The following is a 23,437-nucleotide window of genomic DNA, read 5'->3' as shown; positions in this document are numbered from 1 at the left end:
GGGGGGGGGAGATGGGGGGGCGGGGGGCAGGTTGTGGGGGGCAGGTCTGGGGTGGGGGGGGCGGGGGGGGGGAGTTTGGGGGGGGGCAGGTCGGGGTGGGCCTTGTTTGGGGGGAGCAAGTTGTTGGGGGGGGGCAGGAGTGAGGGGAAGGTGCAGGGGGCTGGTTGGGGGGGGGGCCTTGTTTGGGGACAGGTCTGGGGGGGCAGGTTGTGGGGGGCAGGTCTGGGGGGGGCAGGTGTGGGGGGGGCCTTGTTTGGGGGACAGGAATCTGGGGGGCCTTGTTCGGGGGGCAGGTCTGGGGGGGCAGGTTGTGGGGGGCAGGTTTGGGGGGGGGGAGGGCAGGTGTGGGGGGGGCCTTGTTTGCGGGGCTGGTTTGGGGGGGCAGGTCTGGGGGGGGCAGATGGTCGGGGGGGGGCAGGAATCTGGGGGGCCTTGTTTGGGGGGGCAGGTTGTGGGGGGCAGGTCTGGGGGGGGAGCGCAGGTGGGGGGGCGACTTGGGGGGGGGGGCGTGGTGTTTGGGGGGGGCAGGTCTGTGGGGCGGGTTGGGGGGTGTAGGAGTGAGGGGAAGGTCTGGGGGGGGCTGGTTGGGGGGCAGGAATTTGGGGAGAGGTTTGGGGGGCAGGTTGTGGGGCAGGAATTGGGGGGGGTAGGTCTGGGGGGGGCAGGTCTCGGGTCAGGCTTTGGGGGGGGGGCCTTGTTTGGGAGGGTGTGAATTGGGGGGGGGTAGGAACGAGGGGCAGGTTGTGGGGCAGGTCTGGGGGGAGGCAGGACTTGGGGGGGCAGGTCTATGGGGCAAATTGGGGGGGGAAAGGTCTTGGGGGGGCAGGTTTGGGGGGTTCCCCCTTCAGTGGGGCGGATCTGGGGGGGGCTGCTCTCTCCTTGGCGGGGGGGGGATAGATCTGGGGGTAATTGTCAGCCTTGGGGGGCAGTTGTGGGGCCGGGGGGGTCAGTTGTGGGTCTCGAGGGGCAGTTGTGGGGTTGGGGGGGGACAGTTGTGGGTCTTGGGGGGCAGTTGTGGGTCACGGGGGGGACAGTTGTGGGTCTAGGGTGGGCAGTTGGGTCTTGGCGGGTGGTTGTGGGGCTGGTGGGGGCAGTTGTGGGTCACGGGGGGGGCAGTTGGGTCTTGGCGGGTGGTTGTGGGGCTGGTGGGGGCAGTTGTGGGTCTCGGGGCGCAGTTGTGGGGCTGGTGGGGGCAGTTGTGGGTCTTGGAGGGGTCAGTTGTGGGTCACGGGGGGGCAGTTGGGTCTTGGCGGGTGGTTGTGGGGGTGGTGGGAGCAGTTGTGGGTCTCGGAGGACAGTTGTGGGTCTTGGAGGGGGTAGTTGTGGGGCTGGGGGGGGGACAGTTGTGGGTCTCGAGGGGCAGTTGTGGGTCTTGGAGGGGGCAGTTGTGGGGCTGGGGGGGTCAGTTGTGGGTCTCGGGGGGGCAGTTGGGTCTTGGCGGGTGGTTGTGGGGCTGGGGGGGACAGTTGTGGGTCTCGGGGGACAGTTGTGGGTCTTGGAGGGGGCAGTTGTGGGGCTGGTGGGGGCAGTTGTGGGTCTCGGGGGGGCAGTTGTGGGTCTCGGAGGGGGCAGTTGTGTGTCTTGGGGGGGCAGTTGTGGGTCACAGGGGGGGCAGTTGTGGGTCTAGGGGGGCAGTTGGGTCTTGGCGGGTGGTTGTGGGGCTGGGTGGGGCAGTTGTGGGTCTCGGCGGGGGGGGGCCACTTATGGGGCTGGGGGGAGAACCCAGGCGTCCGGGCCCCCCCAACCCCATCTCGTCCCCCAGGTCGCCGTCGCACGAGGGCCCCCCCCCTCCGTGACACCCCCCTCCCACCCCCCCGGCGTCGCATGGCCCGGCCCCGCCCCCCCCGCGCACGCCTGGCCCCCCCCGGCCACCGCTGACCCAGGTGACGCCTCGCACGCCTGTCGCACGAGGGGCGGGGGGGGGCGGGTGGATGCCGCACGAGGGCTCGCACGAGGATGGGGGGTGTCACACACGTGCCCCCCGCGTGTTTGCACGGGGAGAGGGGGCGGGCGCGTGTGTGTTGCGGGAGGAGGAGGGGGGGGGGCGCGCGCGTGCGTCGCACGAGGATGAGGGGCGGGCGTGCGCGTGTCGCACGAGGGCTTGCACGAGGACGGGGGGGTGTCACACGCGTGCCCCCCGCGTGTTGCACGGGGAGAGGGGGCGGGCGCGTGCGTCACACGAGGGACGAGGGGGCGCGGCGGGCGCGTGTCGCACGAGGGCTTGCACGAGGCCGGGGGGGGGGGTTGCGCACGCTTGTCGCGGGAGGGGATGTGCGCACACGTCCGCACGAGGGCTTGCACGAGGCCGGGGCGTGCACCTACGTGGCACGAGGCCGGGGCGTGCACGCACGTTGCCCACGCACCCCTGTCGCACGAGGGCTTGCACGAGGCCGGGGTGTGCACACACGCGGCACGAGGACGGGGCACGCGTGTCGCACGAGGACAGGGAGGCGCGCACGCGTGTCGCACGGGGCCGGGGGGGGGACGATGGTGAGCGCGGGGGCGTGCAGGGTTGGGTTTGAGCGTGAGCACACGCGTGTGCACAGCCATGGCCCCCGTGCACGCTCGTGAGCACAATCACGTGCGCACTCACGGCCCTGCCCGCAGGCGTGAGCACGAGCGCGTGCACGATCCCCCCCCCCCATCGCGGCCCCGTGCACCCGCCTGAGCACGAGCACGTGCAGTAGAACCCGCCAAGCGTGCAAAGCGTGCGAGGGCGCGTGCCAGCCGTGCCAGCCGTGCGAGGCGTGCGTGCAAGCCGTGCAAGGCGTGCGTGCCGGGCGTGCGTGCGAGCCAAAACGTAGCGTGCGTTGCCAGCCGTGCAAGCCGTGCGAGGGGCGTGAGGCGTGCGAAGCCGTGCCAGGCGTGCAAGGCGCGCGTGTGGGGCGTGCGAGGGGCGTGTGGTACGTGCAGGGCACGTGGCCCTCGTGCGAGGGGGGTGCACGGGGTGAGGGGGGCGCGGGGCCGTCGTGCAAGGCGTGAGCGCCAGGGGTGTGCCGAGCGCGGGGGGGCGGCGTGGCCGTCGTGCAAGGGCGGTGCACGGGGTGCAGGGGTGCGTGGCCGTCGTGCAAGGGGCGGTGCGCGTGATGCGGGGGCCGTCGTGCAAAGCCGTGGTGCGAGGCTGCACGGCTGTGGGGCGCGGAGCGCGTGCGAGGGGTGTGCAGGGCGTGGTGGGCGTGGCCGTCGTGCGAGGGCGGTGCACGGGCCGAGGGGGCGTGTGGCCGTCGTGCGAGAGTAGCGCGTGGGGGTGCGTCCGTCGTGCAAGGGCGGTGCACGGGGGGGGTCGTGGTGCGAGGGTCGTGCGGGGGGTGCGTGGCCGTCGTGCAAGGTGTGCGTGCGAGGCATGGGGGGGGGGTGTGTGCGTGGCTGTCGTGCAAGGGTGGTGCACAGGGTGCGGGGGTGCGTGGCCGTCGTGCGAGGGTCGTGCAAAGGGCGCGAGAGTGTGTGGCCGTCGTGCGAGGGTGATGTGCGGGGGTGCACGGGGCCCCCGGCCGTCGTGCGAGGGTGGTGTGCAAGGGTGCGGGGATGCGCGGCCGTCGTGCAAGGGTTGTGCACAAGGTGGGGGGGGGGCATGGCCGTTGTGCAAGGGTTGTGCACGGGGCGGGAGGCTGTTGTGCAAGGCTTGTGCACAGGGTGCGTGGCCGTCGTGCGAGGGTTGTGTACAGGGTGTAAGGGCCGTTGTGCGATGGTTGTGCACAGGGTGCGTGGCTGTCGTGTGAGGGTTGTGCGCGGGGTGTAAGGGCCGTCATGCGAGGGTTGTGCGTGGGGTGTAAGGGCCGTCGTGCGAGGGTTGTGCACAGGGTGTAAGGGCTGTCGTGCCAGGGTTGTGCACGGGGGTGTGTGGCCATCGTGCGAGGGTTGTGCGCGGGGGTGCATGGCCATCGTGCGAGACTTGCGCATGGGGTGCGTGGCCGTCGTGCGAGGGTTTGTGCACAGGGTGCGTGGCCGTCGTGCGAGGGTTGTGGGTGGGGGTGCATGGCCGTCGTGCGAGGGTTGTGCACAGGGTGTAAGGGCCATCGTGCGAGGGTTATGCATGGGGGCGTGTGTCTGTCGTGCAAGGGTTGTGCGTGGGGTGCGTGGCCGTCGTGCGAGGGTTGTGCACAGGGTGTAAGGGCCGTCGTGCGAGGGTTGTGTGTGCGGGGGCGCGTGGCCGTCGTGCGAGGGTTGTGCGTGGGGGTGCGTGGCCGTCGTGCGAGACTTGCGCATGGGGTGCGTGGCCGTCGTGCGAGGGTTGTGCACAGGGTGTAAGGGCCGTCGTGCGAGGGTTGTGCACGGGGGTGCATGGCCGTCGTGCGAGGGTTGTGCACAGGGTGCAAGGGCCGTCGTGCGAGGGTTGTGCGTGGGGGTACGTGGCTTTCGTGCGAGACTTGCGCACGGGGTGCGTGGCCGTCATGCGAGGGTTGTGGGTGGGGGTGCATGGCCGTCGTGCGAGGGTTGCGCATTGGGTGCAAGGGCCGTCGTGCGAGACTTGCGCACGGGGTGTGTGGCCGTCGTGCGAGAGTTGCGCGTTGGGTGCAAGGGCCGTCGTGCGAGGGTTGTGCGCCGGGCGGTGGCGCGGGAGGGCGGGTGTGTGTGTGTGTGTGGGGGGGTGGGGTGTGTGGGGGGGGGGTCGTGCGCGTGGGGGGCGGCGCGAGGCCGCGGTGCGAGGCCGTGGTGCGAGGCGGGTGTGCGCAGGCGGCCATGTCGGGGGACTACGAGGAGGACGTGTGGCCGCAGCGCCCTGCGCCTGGTGCAGGAGCTCTGCTTCGCCCCCCGCGCGCGGCCCCCCCACGACAAGTGCCTGGAGTTCACCGACCTCCTGCGCCACCGCGGCCACCCCCGGCCCAACGACGCCGGTCAGTGCCCCGGGGGGGGGGCGGGGGGGGGGGGCAAGCAGGGGGCGGGGGGGGGGGCAACCACCGGGGTGGGGGACACACCCCCCCACACACACACCCCCCTGTGGGGATGGGGGCACCCCCAAGGATGGGACCCCCCCCCCAGGCATGGGAACCCAATGGGATGGGACCCCCCCCCCCCCCCCCCCCGCCAAGGGACGGGACCCCCCCAAAGGGATCGGATCCCCCCCAAAGGGACGGGACACCCCCAAAGGGATTGGACCCCCCCCCCAAAGGGTCGGGACACCCCCAAAGGGACGGACCCCCCCAAAGGGATCGGACCCCCCCCCAAAGGGACGGGACACCCCCAAAGGGATTGGACCCCCCGCCAAAGGGTCAGGGCACCCCCAAAGGGACGGGACACCCCCAAAGGGACGGGACACCCCCAAAGGGATCGAACACCCTCCCCCCTCCCCAGCCTACAAGGGACGGAACCCCCCCAAAGGGATCGGACCCCCCCAAAGGGACGGGACCCCCCCAAAGGGACGGACCCCTCCCCCAAAGGGATCGAACACCCTCCCCCCCCCCCCCCGCCTCCAAGGGACAGGACCCCCCCAAAGGGATCGGACCCCCCCCCAGAAGGGACGGGACACCCCCAAAGGGACGGACCCCCCCCAAAGGGATCGGACACCCTCCCCCCCCCACCCCACCCCGCCTCCAAGGGACAGGACCCCCCCAAAGGGATGGGACCCCCCCCCCATGGGATAGGACCCCCCCCCCCAGGGATGGGAACCCAATGGGATGGGAACCCCCCCCCCCCCGCCAAGGGACGGAACCCCCCCAAAGGGATCGAACCCCTCCCCAAAGGGATGGGACGCCCTGGGGACAGAACACCCCCCCGCCCCCCAAGGGACGGGACCCCCCTAAAGGGCTGGGACCCTCCCCCAGGGATGGGACCACCCCCAGGGATGGGAACCCAATGGGATGGGACCCCCCCCCCCCCACCAAGGGACGAACCCCCCCCAAAGGGATGGGATGCCCTGCGGACAGAACACCCCCCGCCAAGGGACGGGACCCCCCCAAAGGGATGGGACCTCAACAGGATGGGACCCCCCCCCCAGGGATGAGAGCCCCCCCGGGGATGGGAACCCAATGGGATGGGACCCCCCCCCGCCAAGGGACGGGACCCCCCCAAAGGGATGGGACCCCCCCCGCGCCCAGGGACGGGACCCCCCCCATGGGATAGGACCCCCCCAGGGATGGGAACCCAATGGGATGGGACACACCCCCCCGCCAAGGGACAGGACCCCCCCCAAAGGGATGGGACCGCCCCCCCCGCCAAGGGACGGGACCCCCCCAAAGGGATGGGATGCCCTGGAGACAGAACACATCCCCCCCCAAAAGGGATGGGACCCCCCCCAAGGGATGAGATGCCCATGGGATGGGCCCCCCCCAAAGAGATGGGACCCCCCCCAAAGAGATGGGCCCCCCCACAAAGGGATGGGACCCCCCCCAGGGATGGGATGGGATGGGATGGAGCCCCCCCCAGGGGATGGGACACCCCCAGAAGGGATGGGACCTCCAGGGTTGGGACCCCCCCCAAGGAACAGGGACCCCCCCCAAGGGATGGGACACCCCAATGACGGGGTCCCCCCCCCCCCAAGGAACAGGAACACCCCCAAGGAACAGGACCCCCCCCAGGGATGGGATGGAGCCCCCCGCAGGGGTTGGGACACCCCCAAAGGGATGGGACCCCCCCAGGGATGGGATGGAGCCCCCCCCAGGGGATGGGACACCCCCTCCCTGGTATCGGGGGGCGGGAGGAGGGGGCTGGGCCTGGCCGGGGGGGGGGGGGAGACGGGATCAGGAGGGTGGGGGGACCCCAAGAGCATGGGGGGACCCCAGGGCTGTGGTGGGTTCCTTGAGTGGGGTTTTGGGGACCCCCAGGAGGGTTTTGGGGACCCTGGGTGGGTTTTGGGGCCCCCAGGAGAGTTTTGGGGGGCACCAGGGGGGTGACAAGGACCCCAGGAGGGTTTTGGGGACCCTGGGTGGGTTTTGGGGACCCCCAGGAGGGTTCTGGGAACCCCAAGAGGGTGGTGGGACCCCAAGAGCATGTTGGGGACCCCAAGAGGGTTCCCGGATCCTCTGGTGGGTTTTGGGGACCCCCAGGAGAGTTTTGGGGACCCTGGGTGGGTTTTGGGGACCCCCAAGAGCGTTCTGGGGACCCCAAGAACATGGTGGGACCCCAAGAGGGTGGTGGGACCCCAAGAGCATGTTGGGGCCCCCAAGAGGGTTCCTGGACCCTCTGGTGGCTTTTGGGGACCCCCAGAAGAGTTTTGGGGACCCTGGGTGGGCTTTGGGGACCCCCCAGGAGAGTTTTGGGGGCAGGAGGGGGATTTTGGGGACCCCTGGGGGGGTTTTGGGGACCCACGGGGGGGGTGACAGAGACCCCGAGAAGGTGGTGGGACGCCAGGAGGGTGACGGTGACGCCGGGAGGGTTTTGGGGGCCCCTCGGGTGGGTTTTGGGGACGCCCAGGAGAGTTTTGGAGACCCTGGGTGGGTTTTGGGGACCCCCAGGAGAGTTTTGGGGGCAGGAGGGGGGTTTTGGGGACCCACAGGGGGGGTGACGGAGACCCTGAGAAGGTGGTGGGACGCCAGGAGGGTGACGGTGACCCCGGGAGGGTTTTGGGGGCCCCTCGGGTGGGTTTTGGGGACCCCAGGAGAGTTTTGGGGACCCTGGGTGGGTTTTGGGGACCCCCAGGAGAGTTTTGGGGGCAGGAGGGGGATTTTGGGGACCCACGGGGGGGGTGACACCCACGGGGGGGGTGACAGAGACCCCGAGAAGGTGGTGGGACGCCAGGAGGGTGACGGTGACCCCGGGAGGGTTTTGGGGGCCCCTTGGGTGGGTTTTGGGGACGCCCAGGAGAGTTTTGGGGACCCTGGGTGTGTTTTGGGGACCCCCAGGAGGGTTCTGGGGACCCTGGGTGGGTTTTGGGGACGCCCAGGAGAGTTTTGGGGGCAGGAGGGGGATTCTGGGGACTCCTGGGGGGGTTTTGGGGACCCACGGGGGGGGTGACGGAGACCCTGAGAAGGTGGTGGGGTGCCAGGAGGGTGACGGTGACCCTGGGAGGGTTTTGGGGGCCCCTCGGGTGGATTTTAGGGACGCCCAGGAGAGTTTTGGGGGCACAAGTGGGATTTTGGGGTCCCTCGGGCGGCTTTTGGGGACCCACGGAGGGGGTGACAGAGACCCCAAGAAGGTGGTGGGACCCCAGGAGGGTGACGGGGACCCCGGGTGGGTTTTGGGGGCCCCCCCCTGACATTTTGGGTCCCCCCCGAGGTGCCACCCCCTGTGTCCCCTGTCCCCCCCCAGAGGTGTCGGTCAGCCTGCTGTCTGTCATCGTCACCTTCTGCGGCATCGTCCTGCTGGGGGTGTCCCTCTTCGTCTCCTGGAAGCTCTGCTGGGTGCCCTGGCGCCATAAGGGGGGGCCGGGGGCCCCCCCCCGCAAAGAGCCCCTCCAAAGCGGGGGGGGCCCTTTCGGGGACCCCCTGCCCGAGCCAGGTCCCGAACCTCCCCCCGAACGCTGCTACCTGGACATGGGGCCCTGTCCCGAGGGGGGGACGAGGGCGCTGGGACCCCCCCCGCCTCAGGGCCCCCCCCAGGTGGCCCCCCAGGGTCTCCCTGAGCTGGGGGGGGATGGGACGGGGGGGGGGACGCTGCCCAGTGTCCCCTCCCAGCAGCACGTGGTCGGGCTGGCCAGCAGGTAGGGACATCGGGGACGTTGGGGACGAAGCGGGGGGACAGGGGGGTGATAGGGGGACGGGGGGGGCCATAGGGACAGGGGGGACATGGGGATGGGGGGGGACAACGGGGGACACGGGGACAAGGGGGGCATGGGGATGGGGGGGATGGTGACGGGGGGGAGACATGGGGCCAGCGGGGACATGGGGACAAGGGGAGCATGGAGGGGGTGACATGGGGATGGGGGGGCATGGGGACAAGGGGGGGATGGGGACGGGGGGGTGACATGGGGATGGGGGGGACATGGGGACAAGGGGGGGGACATGGGGACAGGGGGCGATGGGGACAAGGGGGGATGGGGATGGGGGGGGACATGGGGACAGGGGGGACATGGGGATGGGAGGGACAAGGGGGGACAAAGGGAGCATGGGGGGGGGACAAGGGGGGGAGATGGGGACGGGGGGGTGACATGGGGACGGGGGGGATGGTGACGGGGGGGTGACATGGGGACGGGGGGGTGACATGGGGACAGGGGGGTGACATGGGGACGGGGGGGACATGGGGACAAGGGGGGGGACATGGGGACAGGGGGCGATGGGTACAAGGGGGGATGGGGACAGGGGGGTGACATGGGGACGGGGGGACATGGGGGGGGTGACATGGGGATGGGGGGGACACGGGGACGGGGGGCATGGGGACAAGGCGGGGGACATGGGGATAAGGGAGGTGACATGGGGGCGGGGGGGCATGGGGACAAGGGGGGACACGGGGACAGGGGGGACACAGGGACAGGGGGGACATGGGGCCGGGGGGGTGTCTGGGTGGGGACAGGGACGGGGGGGACAGGGGTGCTGCCCAGCGTGTGTCCCCATGTGCTGGGGGGGGACGGGACATGACATAAATGACACCCCCCGATGTCCCATGTGCATGGGGGAGGGGGTTCCCTGGTGTCCCCATGTCCCCATGGATGGGGGTTCCCCGGTGTCCCCCCCATGTCCCCATGGATGGGGGTTCCCTGGTGTCCCCATGTCCCCATCCATGGAGGTTCTCCAGTGTCCCCCCCATGTCCCCATGGATGGGGGTTCCCTGGTGTCTCCATGTCCCCATCCATGGAGGTTCTCCATTGCCCCCCCCACGTCCCCATGGATGGAGGTTCCCTGGTGTCCCCATGTCCCCATGGATGGGGGTTCCCTGGTGTCCCCATGTCCCCATCCATGGAGGTTCTCCATTGCCCCCCCATGTCCCCATGGATGGGGGGTCCCTGGTGTCTCCATGTCCCCATCCATGGAGGTTCTCCAGTGTCCCCCCCATGTCCCCATGGATGGGGGGGTCCCTGGTGTCCCCATGTCCCCATCCATGGAGGTTCTCCAGTGTCCCCCCCATGCCCCCATGGTTGGGGGTTCCCTGGTGTCCCCATGTCCCCATCCATGGAGGTTCTCCATTGCCCCCCCATGTCCCCATGGATGGAGGTTCCCTGGTGTCACCATGTCCCTGTGGATGGGGGTTCCCTGGTGTCCCCATGTCCCCATCCATGGAGGTTCTCCATTGCCCCCCCCATGTCCCTGTGGATGGGGGGTCCCTGGTGTCCCCATGTCCCCATCCATGGAGGTTCTCCAGTGTCCCCCCCATGTCCCCATGGATGGGGGGTTCCCCGGTGTCCCCATGTCCCCATCCATGGAGGTTCTCCATTGCCCCCCCATGTCCCCATGGATGGAGGTTCCGTGGTTTCACCACGTCCCCATGGATGGGGGTTCCCCGGTGTCCCCATGTCCCCATCCATGGAGGTTCTCCAGTGTCCCCCCCACGTCCCCATGGATGGGGGTTCTCTGGTGTCCCCATGTCCCCATCCATGGAGGTTCTCCAGTGTCCCCCCCATGTCCCCGCACTCTCCGGTGGGGGTTGGGGGGGGGGGTTGGGGGCGCACAGGCTTGTCCTTGGGTGCCCCCCCAACCCCGTTTTCTCTCCCCCCCCTCCCCTCCCCTTCCCCCCCCAGCGCCCCTCTCCCCTCCCTCCTCCCCGAGGAGAAGCCGGACCAAAACCCCACCAACCTGGGCCAGATCCAGCCCGAGCTCTACTGTCCCCAGGGGGACGGGGACGGCGGGGGGGCCGGCCGGGGGGGTTCCCCTTGCGGCCGCCTGAGCGTGGCGCTGCGTTACGCCTACGGCAGCCAACAGCTGGTGGTGCGCGTCCTCCGGGCCCTCGACCTGCCCGCCAAGGACGCCAACGGCTTCTCCGACCCCTACGTCAAGATCTACCTCCTGCCCGACCGCAAGAAGAAGTTCCAGACCAAGGTCCATCGCAAGACCCTCAACCCCGTCTTCGACGAGACCTTCAGCTTCGGGGTGCCCTTGGCCGAGCTGCCCCTGCGGCGCCTCCACTTCAGCGTCTACGACTTCGACCGCTTCTCCCGCCACGACCTCATCGGGCAGGTGGTGCTGGACAACCTGCTGGAGGCCACCGAGCGCGGGGACGAGGGACCCATCTGGAGGGACATCCTGGAGGGCAGCGGGGTGAGGGGACAGCGGGGACGTGGGGGATGGGGGAGGAGGAGGTCCCCATCTGGAGGGACATCGTGGAGGGCAGTGGGACGAGGGGATGGGGACAGGGATGAGGGGACAGGAGGGATGGTGGGAACAAGGTCCCCATCTGGAGGGACATCCTGGAGGGCAGCGGGACGAGGGGACGGGGACAGGGATGAGGGGACAGGAGGGATGGTGGGAACAAGGTCCCCATCTGGAGGGACATCCTGGAGGGCAGCGGGACGAGGGGACGGGGACAGGGATGAGGGGACAGGAGGGATGGTGGGAACAAGGTCCCCATCTGGAGGGACATCCTGGAGGGCAGCGGGACGAGGGGACAGGGACAGAGATGAGGGGACAGGAGGGATGGTGGGAACAAGGTCCCCATGTGGAGGGATGTTGTGGGGGGCAGTGGGGTGAGGGGACAGCGGGGACATGGTGGGGACAGGGAAGGACGAGGTCCCCATCTGGAGGGACATCATGGAGGGCAGCGGGGTGAGGGGACGACAGGGATGGGGACAGGGGGACATGGGGGACACCATGGAGGGTAGGGGGTGCTGGAGAACCTGCTGGAGGCCACCAAGCGTGGGGACAATGTCCCCATCTGGAGGGACATCCTGGAGGGCAGCGGGACGAGGGGACGGGGACAGAGACGAGGGGACAGGAGGGATGGTGGGAACAAGGTCCCCATGTGGAGGGACGTTGTGGGGGGCAGCGGGGTGAGGGGACGGGGACGGGAACAGGGGGGACAGGGGAGGACGAGGTCCCCATCTGGAGGGACATCGTGGAGGGCAGCGGGACGAGGGGACGGTGGGGACGCGGGAGACAAGGGACAAGGAGAGCAGGGGACAGCCGGGAGGGGGGACGGTGAAGGTGGGGGACAGCGGGGACGGGGGATGGAGGGGACGGGACAGGGGACAGCGAGGACGGGACACCGGGGACAGCGGGAACGGAGGGCAGTGGGGACAGGGGACAGGGGGACAAGGTCCCCATCTGGGGGGACGTCCTGGAGGGCAGCGGGGTGAGGGGACGGGGACAGGGGACAGCAGAGGTGGGGGACAGTGGGGACGGGGGATGGGGGACAGTGGGGACAGGGGACAGTGGGGACAGGGGACAGCAGTGACAGGGGACTGGGGACAGTGAGGACAGGGGACAGTGGGGACAGGGGACAGCAGTGACAGGGGACTGGGGACAGTGAGGACAGGGGACAGCAGGGACAGGGGACAGCAGTGACAGGGGATTGGGGACAGGGATGGGGACAGGGGACAGTGGGGATGGGGGACAGCGGTGACAGGGGACTGGGGACAGTGGGGACAGGGGATGGGACAGTGGGGATGGGGGACAGTGGGGACGAGGGACCCATCTGAGGGGACATTGTGGAGGGCGACGGGGTGAGGGGACGGGGACAGGGGGGACGGGGGACAGCGGGGACAGGGGACTGGGGACAGTGGGGACAAGGGACAGCGGGGACAGGGGACAGCGGTGATGGGTCTGGGGACAGGGATGGGGACAGGGGACAGTGGGGATGGGGGACAGGGGACAGCGGTGACAGGGGATGGGGGACAGTGGGGACAGGGGACAGTGGGGACAGGGGACAGCGGGGACAGGGGACAGCGGTGACAGGGGATTGGGGACAGGGGACAGCGGGGATGGGGGACAGTGGGGACGAGGGACCCATCTGAGGGGACATCGTGGAGGGCAGCGGGGTGAGGGGACAGGGATGGGGACAAGGGGGACGGGGAGGGGACACTGTGGAGGGCGGCGGGGTGAGGGGACGGGGACGGGGGGGGGACGGGGGGACAGCGGGGACGGGGGACAGCGCCCCCTGACCCCTGACCCCCGACCCCTGACCCCTGTCCCCAGGAGAAGGCCGACCTGGGGGAGGTGAACTTCTCCCTCTGCTACCTGCCCACGGCCGGGCGCCTGACCGTCACCGTCATCCGGGCCTCCAACCTGCGCGCCATGGACCTCACCGGCTACTCGGGTGGGACAGGGGACATCAGGGGACACGGGGACATCAGGGGACATGGGGACATGGGGGGACATGGGGACATGGGGGGACATCAGGGGACATGGGGATAGGGGGGGACATGGGGACACGGGGGACATCGGGGGACATGGGGACATCAGGGGACATGGGGATAGGGGGGGACATGGGGACACGGGGGGACATCGGGGGACATGGGGACATCAGGGGACATGGGGATAGGGGGGGACATGGGGACACGGGGGGACATCAGGGGACATGGGGATAGGGGGGGACATGGGGACATGGGGGGACATCAGGGGACATGGGGGACATGGGGGCACAGGGGGTGTCACCGTCATCCGGGCCTCCAACCTCCACGCCGTGGGGACATGGGGGGGACATCAGAGGACACAGGGGGGACATGGGGACGGGGGGGACACAGGGGCTGGAGGAGACGGGTGGGGGGTGGGGGGACACTGGGGGGACATGGGGCGTTGCCAGGGGTCTGTGGGTCGCTGTGGGGTGGCCGTGGGGCCCTGCGTGGTGGCCGCGGCCCCCCCATGAGGCGGCCATGGGGCCCCGTGGAGTGGCCGTGGGGGTGGCTGTGGGGTGGCTGTGGGGCTCGGCAGGGTGCCGTGGGGCTCTGTGGGTCAGCCGTGGGGCGCTGTGGGGTGGCCGTGGGGCACTGTGGGGCGGCTGTGGGGCTCTGCAGAGTGCCATGGGGCGCCGTGGGGCTCGGTGTGGCGGCCGTGGCCCCCCGGCGAGGCAGCCAGGGGTCCCCATGGGGTGTGAGTGGGTTGCTGTGGGTCAGCCGTGGGGCGCTGTGGGGTGCGAGTGGGTCGCTGTGGGTCAGCTGTGGGGCTCTGTGGGGTGGCCGTGGGGCGCTTTGGGTCTGCTGTGGGGTGGCCCTGGGGCTCTGCAGGATGCTGTGGGGTGCCACGGAGCTCTGTGGGGCCCTGTGGGGTGGCCATGGGGCACTGTGGGTCGGCCGTGGGGCACTGTGGGTTGGCCGTGGGGCGCTGTGGGGCGGCTGTGGGGCTCTGCAGAGTGCCATGGGGCGCCGTGGGGCTCGGTGTGGCGGCCGTGGCCCCCCGGCGAGGCAGCCAGGGGTCCCCGTGGGGTGTGAGTGGGTCGCTGTGGGTCAGCCGTGGGGCGCTGTGGGGTGCGAGTGGGTCGCTGTGGGTCAGCTGTGGGGCTCTGTGGGGTGGCCGTGGGGCACTTTGGGTCTGCTGTGGGGTGGCCCTGGGGCTCTGCAGGATGCTGTGGGGTGCCACGGAGCTCTGTGGGGCCCCGTGGGGTGGCCGTGGGGCCCCGTGGGGTGGCCATGGGGCACTGTGGGTTGGCCGTGGGGCACTGTGGGGTGGCCGTGGGGCGCTGTGGGGTGGCTGTGGGGCTCTGCAGAGTGCCATGGGGCGCCGTGGGGCTCGGTGTGGCGGCCGTGGCCCCCCGGCGAGGCGGCCAGGGGTCCCCGTGGGGTGTGAGTGGGTCGCTGTGGGTCAGCCGTGGGTTGCCGTGGGTCAGCCGTGGGGCGCTATGGGGCCGTGCCCCCCGCAGACCCCTACGTGAAGGCCTCGCTGATGGCGGAGGGCCGGCGGCTGAAGAAGCGCAAGACGTCCATCAAGAAGAACACGCTCAACCCCAGCTACAACGAGGCCCTCGTGTTCGACGTGCCGCACGAGAGCGTGCACCACGTCAGCCTCACCATCGCCGTCGTCGACTACGACTGGTCAGTTGGGGGGCGCCTGGGTCCGCTCGCCGTGGGGCTGGGAGGACGCTGTGGGGCTGGCCCGGGGCGTGGGGCTGGGTGGGGAGAGCTCTCGTGCAAGGGGTGTTGCACAAGAGCGTGCACCGCGTCACTCTCACCATGGCCGTCGTCGACTACGACTGGTCAGTTGGGGGGCGCCTGGGTCCGCTTGCCGTGGGGCTGGGAGGACGCTGTGGGGCTGGCCCAGGGTGTGGGGCTGGGTGGGGAGAGCTCTCGTGCGAGGGGTGTTGCACGAGAGCGTGCACCGCGTCACTCTCACCATGGCCGTCGTCGACTACAACAGGTGAGTTGGGGGTCCTGGACACCTGGGTTGACCCTCCGTGGGGCAGGGGGGACGCTATGGGGCTGGCCCGGGTTATGGGGCTGGCCCGGGTTGTGGGGCTGGGAGGGGAGAGCTCTCAAACCCTCGTGCGAGGGGTGTTGCACAAGAGCGTGCACCACGTCACTCTCACCATCGTCATCGTCGACTACAACAGGTGAGTTGTGGGTCCTGGACACCTGGGTTGACCCTCCATGGGGCAGGGGGGACGCTATGGGGCTGGCCCGGGGTGTGGGGCTGGCCCGGGTTGTGGGGCTGGGAGGGGAGAGCTCTCAAGCCCTCGTGCGAGGGGTGTTGCACGAGAGCGTGCACCGCGTCACTCTCACCATCGTCATCGTCAACTACAACAGGTGAGTTGGGGGTCCTGGATGCCTGGGTTGACCCTCCATGGGGCGGGGGGGACGCTATGGGGCTGGCCCGGGTTATGGGGCTGGCCCGGGTTGTGGGGCTGGGAGGGGAGAGCTCTCAAACCCTCGTGCGAGGGGTGTTGCACAAGAGCGTGCACCACGTCAGCCTCACCATCGCCGTCGTCGACTACGACTGGTCAGTTGGGGGGCGCCTGGGTCCGCTCGCCGTGGGGCTGGGAGGACGCTGTGGGGCTGGCCCGGGGTGTGGGGCTGGGTGGTTGAGCCCTCGTGCGAGGGGTGTTGCACGAGAGTGTGCACCACGTCACTCTCACCATGGCCATCATCAACTACAACAGGTGAGTTGTGGGTCCTGGATGCCTGGGTTGACCCTCCGTGGGGCAGGGGGGACGCTGTGGGGCTGGCCCGGGGTGTGGGGCTGGGTGGGGAGAGCTCTCGTGCGAGGGGTGTTGCACAAGAGTGTGCACCACTTCACTCACCATCGTCGTCGTCGACTACAACAGGTGAGTTGGGGGTCCTGGATGCCTGGGTTGACCCTCCATGGGGCAGGGGGGACGCCGTGGGGCTGGGGGGACGCTGTGGGGCTGGCCCGGGGTGTGGGGCTGGCCCGGGCTGTGGGGCTGGGTGGTTGAGCCCTCGTGCGAGGGGTGTTGCACGAGAGCGTGCGGTGGCGCTGGTGGGGGCTGAGCCGGGGGGCCCGGACGCCTGGGTCCCCTGGGTGCCATTGGGGGCCATTGGGGGCCATTGGGTCCCCGTGTCCCCTGGGTGCCGTGGGCGCCCTGTGTCCCCGTGTCCCCAGTCAATGGGTGCCCTGTGTCCCCATGTCCCCATGTCCCCAGGTGATGGGTGCCCCATGTCCCCATGTCCCCATGTCCCTGGGTGATGGGTGTGGTGTCTCCGTGTCCCCAAGTGATGGGTGCCCCCTGTCCCCATGTCCCCATGTCCCCATGTCCCCAGTCAATGGGTGCCCCGTGGCCCCGTGTCCCCAGGTGATGGGTGCCCCCTGTCCCCATGTCCCCGTGTCCCCAGTCAATGGGTGCCCCGTGTCCCCATGTCCCCATGTCGCTGGGTGATGGGTGTGGTGTCCCCATGTCCCCAAGTGATGGGTGCAGTGTCTCCGTGTCCCCGTGTCCCCAGTCAATGGGTGCCCTGTGTCCCCATGTCCCTGTGTCCCCAGGTGATGGGTGCCCCATGTCACCGTGTCCCTGGGTGATGCGTGCGGTGTCCCCGTGTCCCCAGTCAATGGGTGCCCCATGTCCCCGTGTCCCCAAGTGATGGGTGCCCCCTGTCCCTGGGTGATGGGTGCAGTGTCCCTTTGTCCCCAGTCAATGGGTGCCCCGTGTCCCCATGTCCCCAGGTGATGGGTGCCCTGTGTCCCCGTGTCCCTGGGTGATGGGTACCCCGTGTCCCCATGTCCCCAAGTGATGGGTGCGGTGTCCCCATGTCCCCATGTCCCTGGGTGATGGGTGTGGTGTCCCCGTGTCCCCGGGTGATGGGTGCCCCCTGTCCCCATGTCCCTGTGTCCCCATCTCCCCAGTCAATGGGTGCCCCGTGTCCCCATGTCCCCGTGTCCCCAGGTGATGGGTGCTGTGTCCCCATGTCCCTGTGTCCCTGGGTGATGGGTGCCCCATGTCCCCGGGTGATGGGTGCAGTGTCCCCGTGTCCCCAGTCAATGGGTGCCCTGTGTCCCCATGTCCCTGTGTCCCCAAGTGATGGGTGCCCCATGTCCCCATGTCCCTGGGTGATGGGTGCCCTGTGTCCCTGTGTGCCCATGTCCCCGGGTGACGGGTGCCGTGTCCCCGGGGTGGCCCTGGGTGACGGGTGCTGTGTCCCCGGGGTGGCCCCGGGTGCCGTGTCCCCGTGTCCCTGTGGTGGCCCCAGGTGACAGTGCCGTGTCCCCATGTCCCCGTGGTGGCCCCGGGTGCCGGGTGCCGTGTCCCCGTGTCCCGGTGGTGGCCCCAGGTGACAGTGCCGTGTCCTCATGTCCCCGTGGTGGCCCTGGGTGCCGTGTGCCGTGTCCCCATGTCCCCGTGGTGGCCCCGGGTGACGGTGCCGTGTCCCTGTGGTGGCCCTGGGTGCTGTGTCCCCATGTCCTGGTGGTGGCCCCGGGTGCCGGGTGCCGTGTCCCCGTGTCCCGGTGGTGGCCCCGGGTGACGGTGCCGTGTCCCCGTGGTGGCCCCGGGTGCCGGGTGCCGTGTCCCCGTGTCCCGGTGGTGGCCCCGGGTGACGGTGCCGTGTCCCCGCAGCATCGGGCACAACGAGGTGATCGGGTTGTGCCGGGTGGGCAGCGACGCCGAGGGCCCCGGCCGGGACCACTGGGCCCAGATGCTGGCCAACCCCCGCAAGCCCATCGAGCACTGGCACACCCTGGTGGAGGTGAGACCCCCCCAGCACCCATGGGTGCCCCCAGCACCCCAGACCCCCCCCAGCACCCCCAGAGCACCCCCAGACCCCCCAGCACCCATAGAGCACCCCCAGACCCCCCAGCACCCATGGGTGCCCCCAGCACCCGCAGACCCCTCCCAGCACCCATAGAGCACCCCCAGACCCCCCAGCACCCATGGGTGCCCCCAGCCTCCCCAGACCCCCCCAGCACCCATGCGTGCCCCCCAGCACCCCCAGACCCCCCAGCACCCATGCGTGCCCCCCAGCACCCCCAGACCCCCCAGCACCCATGGGTGCCCCCAGCCCCCCCAGATCCCCCCCAGCACCCACAGACCCCCCAGCACCCATGGGTGCCCCCAGCCCCCCCAGATCCCCCCCAGCACCCATAGAGCAACCCCAGACCCCCCAGCACCCATGGGTGCCCCCAGCCCCCCCAGATCCCCCCCAGCACCCCCAGAGCACCCCCAGACCCCCCAGCACCCATGGGTGCCCCAAGCCCCCCCAGACCCCCCCCAGCACCCCCAGAGCACCCCCAGACCCCCCAGCACCCATGGGTGCCCCCAGCACCCCAGACCCCCCCCAGCACCCATAGAGCACCCCGAGACCCCCAGCACCCATGGGTGCCCCCCCAGCACCCCCAGACCCCCCCAGCACCCCCAGAGCACCCCCAGACCCCCCAGCACCCATGGGTGCCCCCAGCCCCCCCAGATCCCCCCCAGCACCCACAGAACCCCCGGCACCCATGGGTGCCCCCAGCCCCCCCAGGCACCTGCAGCACCTTTGGGCCATCGTGTCACACGGGGGGTGTCCCCACACTGTCCCCACTGTCCCCACTGTCCCCACACTGTCCCCACACTGTCCCCACACTGTCCCCACTGTCCCCACTGTCCCCACTGTCCCCACACTGTCCCCACACTGTCCCCACTGTCCCCACTGTCCCCACTGTCCCCACACTGTCCCCACACTGTCCCCCCTGTCCCCACACTGTCCCCACTGTCCCCACTGTCCCCACTGTCCCCGCGCAGGAGAAGTCTCTGGCTCTGGCCCCCAAGGGCTCGTCGCGGGACAAACCCAGCATCGTGGTGGAGCCCGTCGGCCCCGACTGAGCCCAGTAAGGCCAGAACTGGGAGCACTGGGAGGCACTGGGAGCTGTGTGGGAGGCAGTGGGAGCTGTACTGGGGGCACTGGGAGGCACTGGGGGGCACTGGGAGGCACTGGGAACTGTGTGGGAGGCACTGGGAGGCAATGGGGGGCACTGGGGGGCACTGGGAGGCACTGGGGGGCACTGGGAGCTGTACTGGGCGCACTGGGAGGCACTGGGAGCTGTGTGGGAGGCACGGGGAGCTGTACTGGGGGCACTGGGAGGCACTGGGGGGCACTGGGAGGCACTGGGAGCTGTGTGGGAGGCACTGGGAGCTGTACTGAGCACACTGGGAGGAACTGAGAGGCACTGGGAGCTGTACTGGGTGCACTAGGAGGCACTGGGAGCTGTGTGGGAGGCACTGGGAGCTGTACTGGGGGCACTGGGAGGCACTGGGAGGCACTGGGAGCTGTACTGGGGGCACTGGGAGGAACTGGGAGCTGTGTGGGAGGCACTGGGAGCTGTACTGGGGGCACTGGGAGGCACTGGGAGCTGTGCTGGGCGCACTGGGAGGCACTGGGAGCTGTGTGGGAGGCACTGGGAGCTGTACTGGGGGCACTGGGAGGCACTGGGGGGCACTGGGAGGCACTGGGAGCTGTGTGGGAGGCACTGGGAGCTGTACTGAGCACACTGGGAGGCACTGGGAGGCACTGGGAGCTGTACTGGGTGCACTGGGAGGCACTGGGAGCTGTGTGGGAGGCACTGGGAGCTGTACTGGGGGCACTGGGAGGCACTGGGAGGCACTGGGAGCTGTACTGGGGGCACTGGGAGGAACTGGGAGCTGTGTGGGAGGCACTGGGAGCTGTACTGGGGGCACTGGGAGGCACTGGGAGCTGTGCTGGGCGCACTGGGAGGCACTGGGAGCTGTGTGGGAGGCACTGGGAGCTGTACTGGGGGCACTGGGGGGCACTGGGAGGCACTGGGAGCTGTGTGGGAGGCACTGGGAGCTGTACTGGGCGCACTGGGAGGCACTGGGGGCACTTGGAGGCACTGGGAGCTGTGTGGGAGGCACTGGGAGCTGTACTGGGTGCACTGGGAGGCACTGGGGGGCACTGGGGGGCAATAGGAGGGCTTGGGGGGCCACTGGGAGCTGTACTGGGGGCACTGGGGGGCCCTGGGAGGCACTGGGAGCTGTACTGGGGGCACTGGGGGCCACTGGAGGAGACTGGGAGGCACTGGGAGCTGCATGGGGGGACCCAGGCCATACTGGGAGGGCACATCACCATACTGGGGGGGCACTTTGCCATACTGGGAGGGCACTGGGCCATACTGGGAGAGCACATTGCCATACTGGGAGGGCACTTTGCCATACTGGGGGGCACATTCCCATACTGGGAGGGCACTTTGCCATACTGGGAGGGCACTTTGCCATACTGGGGGGCACATTCCCATACTGGGAGGGCACTTTGCCATACTGGGGGGCACATTCCCATACTAGGGGGCACTGGGCCATACTGGGAGGGCACTGGGCCATACTGGGGAGCGTGGAGCCATACTGGGAGGGCACTTTGCCATACTGGGGGGCACATTGCCATACTGGGAGGGCACTGGGCCATACTGGGGGGCACATTCCCATACTAGGGGGCACTGGGCCATACTGGGAGGGCACTGGGCCATACTGGGGAGCATGGAGCCATACTGGGAGGGCACTTTGCCATACTGGGGGGCACATTGCCATACTGGGAGGGCACTGGGCCATACTGGGAGAGCACATTCCCATACTGGGAGGGCACTGGGCCATGCCGGGGGGCACATTCCCATACTGGGAGGGCACTGGGCCATACTGGGAGGGCACTGGGCCATACTGGGGAGCATGGAGCCATACTGGGAGGGCACTTTGCCATACTGGGGGGCACATTGCCATACTGGGAGGGCACTGGGCCATACTGGGAGGGTACCGGGCCATACTGGGAGAGCACATTCCCATACTGGGAGGGCACTTTGCCATACTGGGAGGGCACTGGGCCATACTGGGAGAGCACATTGCCATACTGGGAGGGTACCGGGCCATACTGGGAGGTCACTGGGCCATACTGGGAGGGCACTTTGCCATACTGGGGGGCACATTGCCATACTGGGAGGGCACTGGGCCATACTGGGAGAGCACATTCCCATACTGGGGGGCACATTGCCATACTGGGAGGGCACTGGGCAATACTGGGGAGCATGGAGCCATACTGGGAGGGCACTTTGCCATACTGGGAGGGCACTGGGCCATACTGGGGGAGCACATTCCCATACTGGGAGGGCACTTTGCCATACTGGGAGGGCACTTTGCCATACTGGGGGGCATATTCCCATACTGGGAGGGCACTTTGCCATACTGGGGGGCACTGGGCCATACTGGGAGGGCACTGGGCCATACTGGGGAGCATGGAGCCATACTGGGAGGGCACTTTGCCATACTGGGGGGCACATTCCCATACTGGGAGGGCACTGGGCCATACTGGGAGAGCACATTCCCATACTGGGAGGGCACTTTGCCTTACTGGGGGGCACATTCCCATACTGGGAGGGCACTTTGCCATACTGGGAGGGCACTGGGCCATACTGGGGAGCACATTCCCATACTGGGAGGGCACTGGGCCATACTGGGGGGCACATTCCCATACTGGGAGGGCACTGGGCCATACTGGGAGAGCACATTCCCATACTGGGAGGGCACTTTGCCTTACTGGGGGGCACATTCCCATACTGGGGGGGCACTTTGCCATACTGGGAGGGCACTGGGCCATACTGGGGAGCACATTCCCATACTGGGAGGGCACTGGGCCATACTGGGGAGGACATTCCCATACTGGGAGGTCACTGGGCCATACTGGGAGGGCGCTGACCCCTCTCTCCCACAGGCGGTGGGGCCGGAGGCGCCGGCCCGGCCCGGGGGGGCCCCGACACCGAAGCCATAGGGACCCCCGGGCCCCCCCCCCCCCTCGGGCCCCCCCAAGGGCCCCCGACCTGCACGACAAGGGGGGGCCCGGCCCCCCCCCACTGTGAACCCCGGCGTCCGGGGCGGGGGCGGGGGGGGGGACACACACACCCACACGACCCCCGCCCCCCCCTCCCCCCCCCCCCATGTGTTCGTTTTGGCGGGGGGGGAGCCCTTGGGGGGACCCAGGCGGCCGGGTGCCCCCCCCCCCTTTGTGTCATGTGTTTGTACGGGGGGGGGGGGCCCCAAAGGGGACCCAGGTGTCCGTGTGCCCCCCCCCTCCCCCCCCCCGCCTTGTGTGTCTCTATGGGGGTGCCCCCCCCCCCAAAAAAAAGGGGACCCAGGCGTCCGGGTGTGTCCCCCCCCCCCCACCTTGTGTGTGTCTATGTTGGGGTGGGGGCCCCCCCCCCAAACCCCAGTGTGTCCCCCCCCCGAGGGCCCCCCCCCAGAGTGGACCCAGGTGTCCGGCCCCCCCCCTAAAAAACCCCAGTGTGTGTCGTGTCCCCCCCCCGGGGCCCCCCCCCGCCCCCGCCGTGTCCCGTGTCCCCGCGTGTGTGTCTGCGTGTGGGGCCGGGGGGGCCCCAGAAGCCATAAACCCCCCAATAAACCCCCCCAGGAGCCGCCTGCGCCTCCCTGCGCCCGGGGGGGGGACACGGGGACAGGGGGACACCGGGATGGGACCCGGGGACGGGGGGGTTGGGGGACACGGGGACAGGGGGACACCGGGATGGGGGGACACGGGGACGGGGGGGTTGGGGGCCATTGGGTCACGGGGACATGGGGACGCTGGGATGGGACAGGGGGACACTGGGATTGGGGGACACGGGGTTGGGGGGACATGGGGACACTGGGATGGGACAGGGGGACACTGGGATTGGGGGACACGGGGACACAGGGATGGGACACGGGGACAGGGGGGTTGGGGGCCATTGGGTCACGGGGATGAGGGGACACTGGGATGGGACATGGGGACACTGGGATTGGGGGACACGGGGTTGGGGGGACATGGGGACATGGGGGGGGACATGGGAATGGGGGGGACACGGATTGGGGGACGTGGGGACAGGGGGGTTGGGGGACATGGGCATGGAGGGACACGGGGACACCGGGATGGGGGGACACGGGGACAGGGGGGTTGGGGGCCATTGGGTCACGGGGACGAGGGGACACTGGGATGGGACAGGGGAATGGGGGGACACGGGTTGGGGGCACGGGGACACTGGGATGGGACGTGGGGACAGGGGGACACTGGGATTGGGGGACACGGGGATGGGGGGACACGGGGACATGGGGGTGGGGGGACACGGATTGGGGGACTTGGGGACACGGGGTTGGGGGGACATGGGGACACTGGGGTGGGACATGGGAATGGGGGGGACACGGATTGGGGGACGCGGGGACAGGGGGGTTGGGGCTCATGGGCATGGAGGGACACGGGGACACCGGGCCGGGGGGACACGGGGACAGGGGGGTTGGGGGACATTGGGTCACGGGG

General features: G+C 69.7%; 1 protein-coding gene across 1 annotated transcript; it reads left to right on the top strand.

Moving 5' to 3' along the window:
- The first annotated feature begins 4,680 nt into the window (after window positions 1–4,680).
- SYT3 (synaptotagmin 3) lies at window positions 4,681–22,091 on the top strand. Its single transcript, XM_063321600.1, is given in 9 exon segments — window positions 4,681–4,710; window positions 4,712–4,835; window positions 8,185–8,575; window positions 10,547–11,063; window positions 12,936–13,056; window positions 14,596–14,767; window positions 17,737–17,866; window positions 18,901–18,986; window positions 21,866–22,091. Coding segments are annotated over 8 exon segments (1,566 nt in total). The 3' UTR covers window positions 18,982–18,986; window positions 21,866–22,091.
- The last annotated feature ends 1,346 nt before the right edge of the window (window positions 22,092–23,437 follow it).

This window comes from Chroicocephalus ridibundus, unplaced genomic scaffold (assembly GCF_963924245.1).
Source record: "Chroicocephalus ridibundus unplaced genomic scaffold, bChrRid1.1 SCAFFOLD_637, whole genome shotgun sequence".
NCBI lineage: Eukaryota > Metazoa > Chordata > Aves > Charadriiformes > Laridae > Chroicocephalus > Chroicocephalus ridibundus.
The sequence above is the reverse complement of the archived record's forward strand: the minus strand, read 5'-3'. Positions and strand labels throughout refer to the sequence as shown.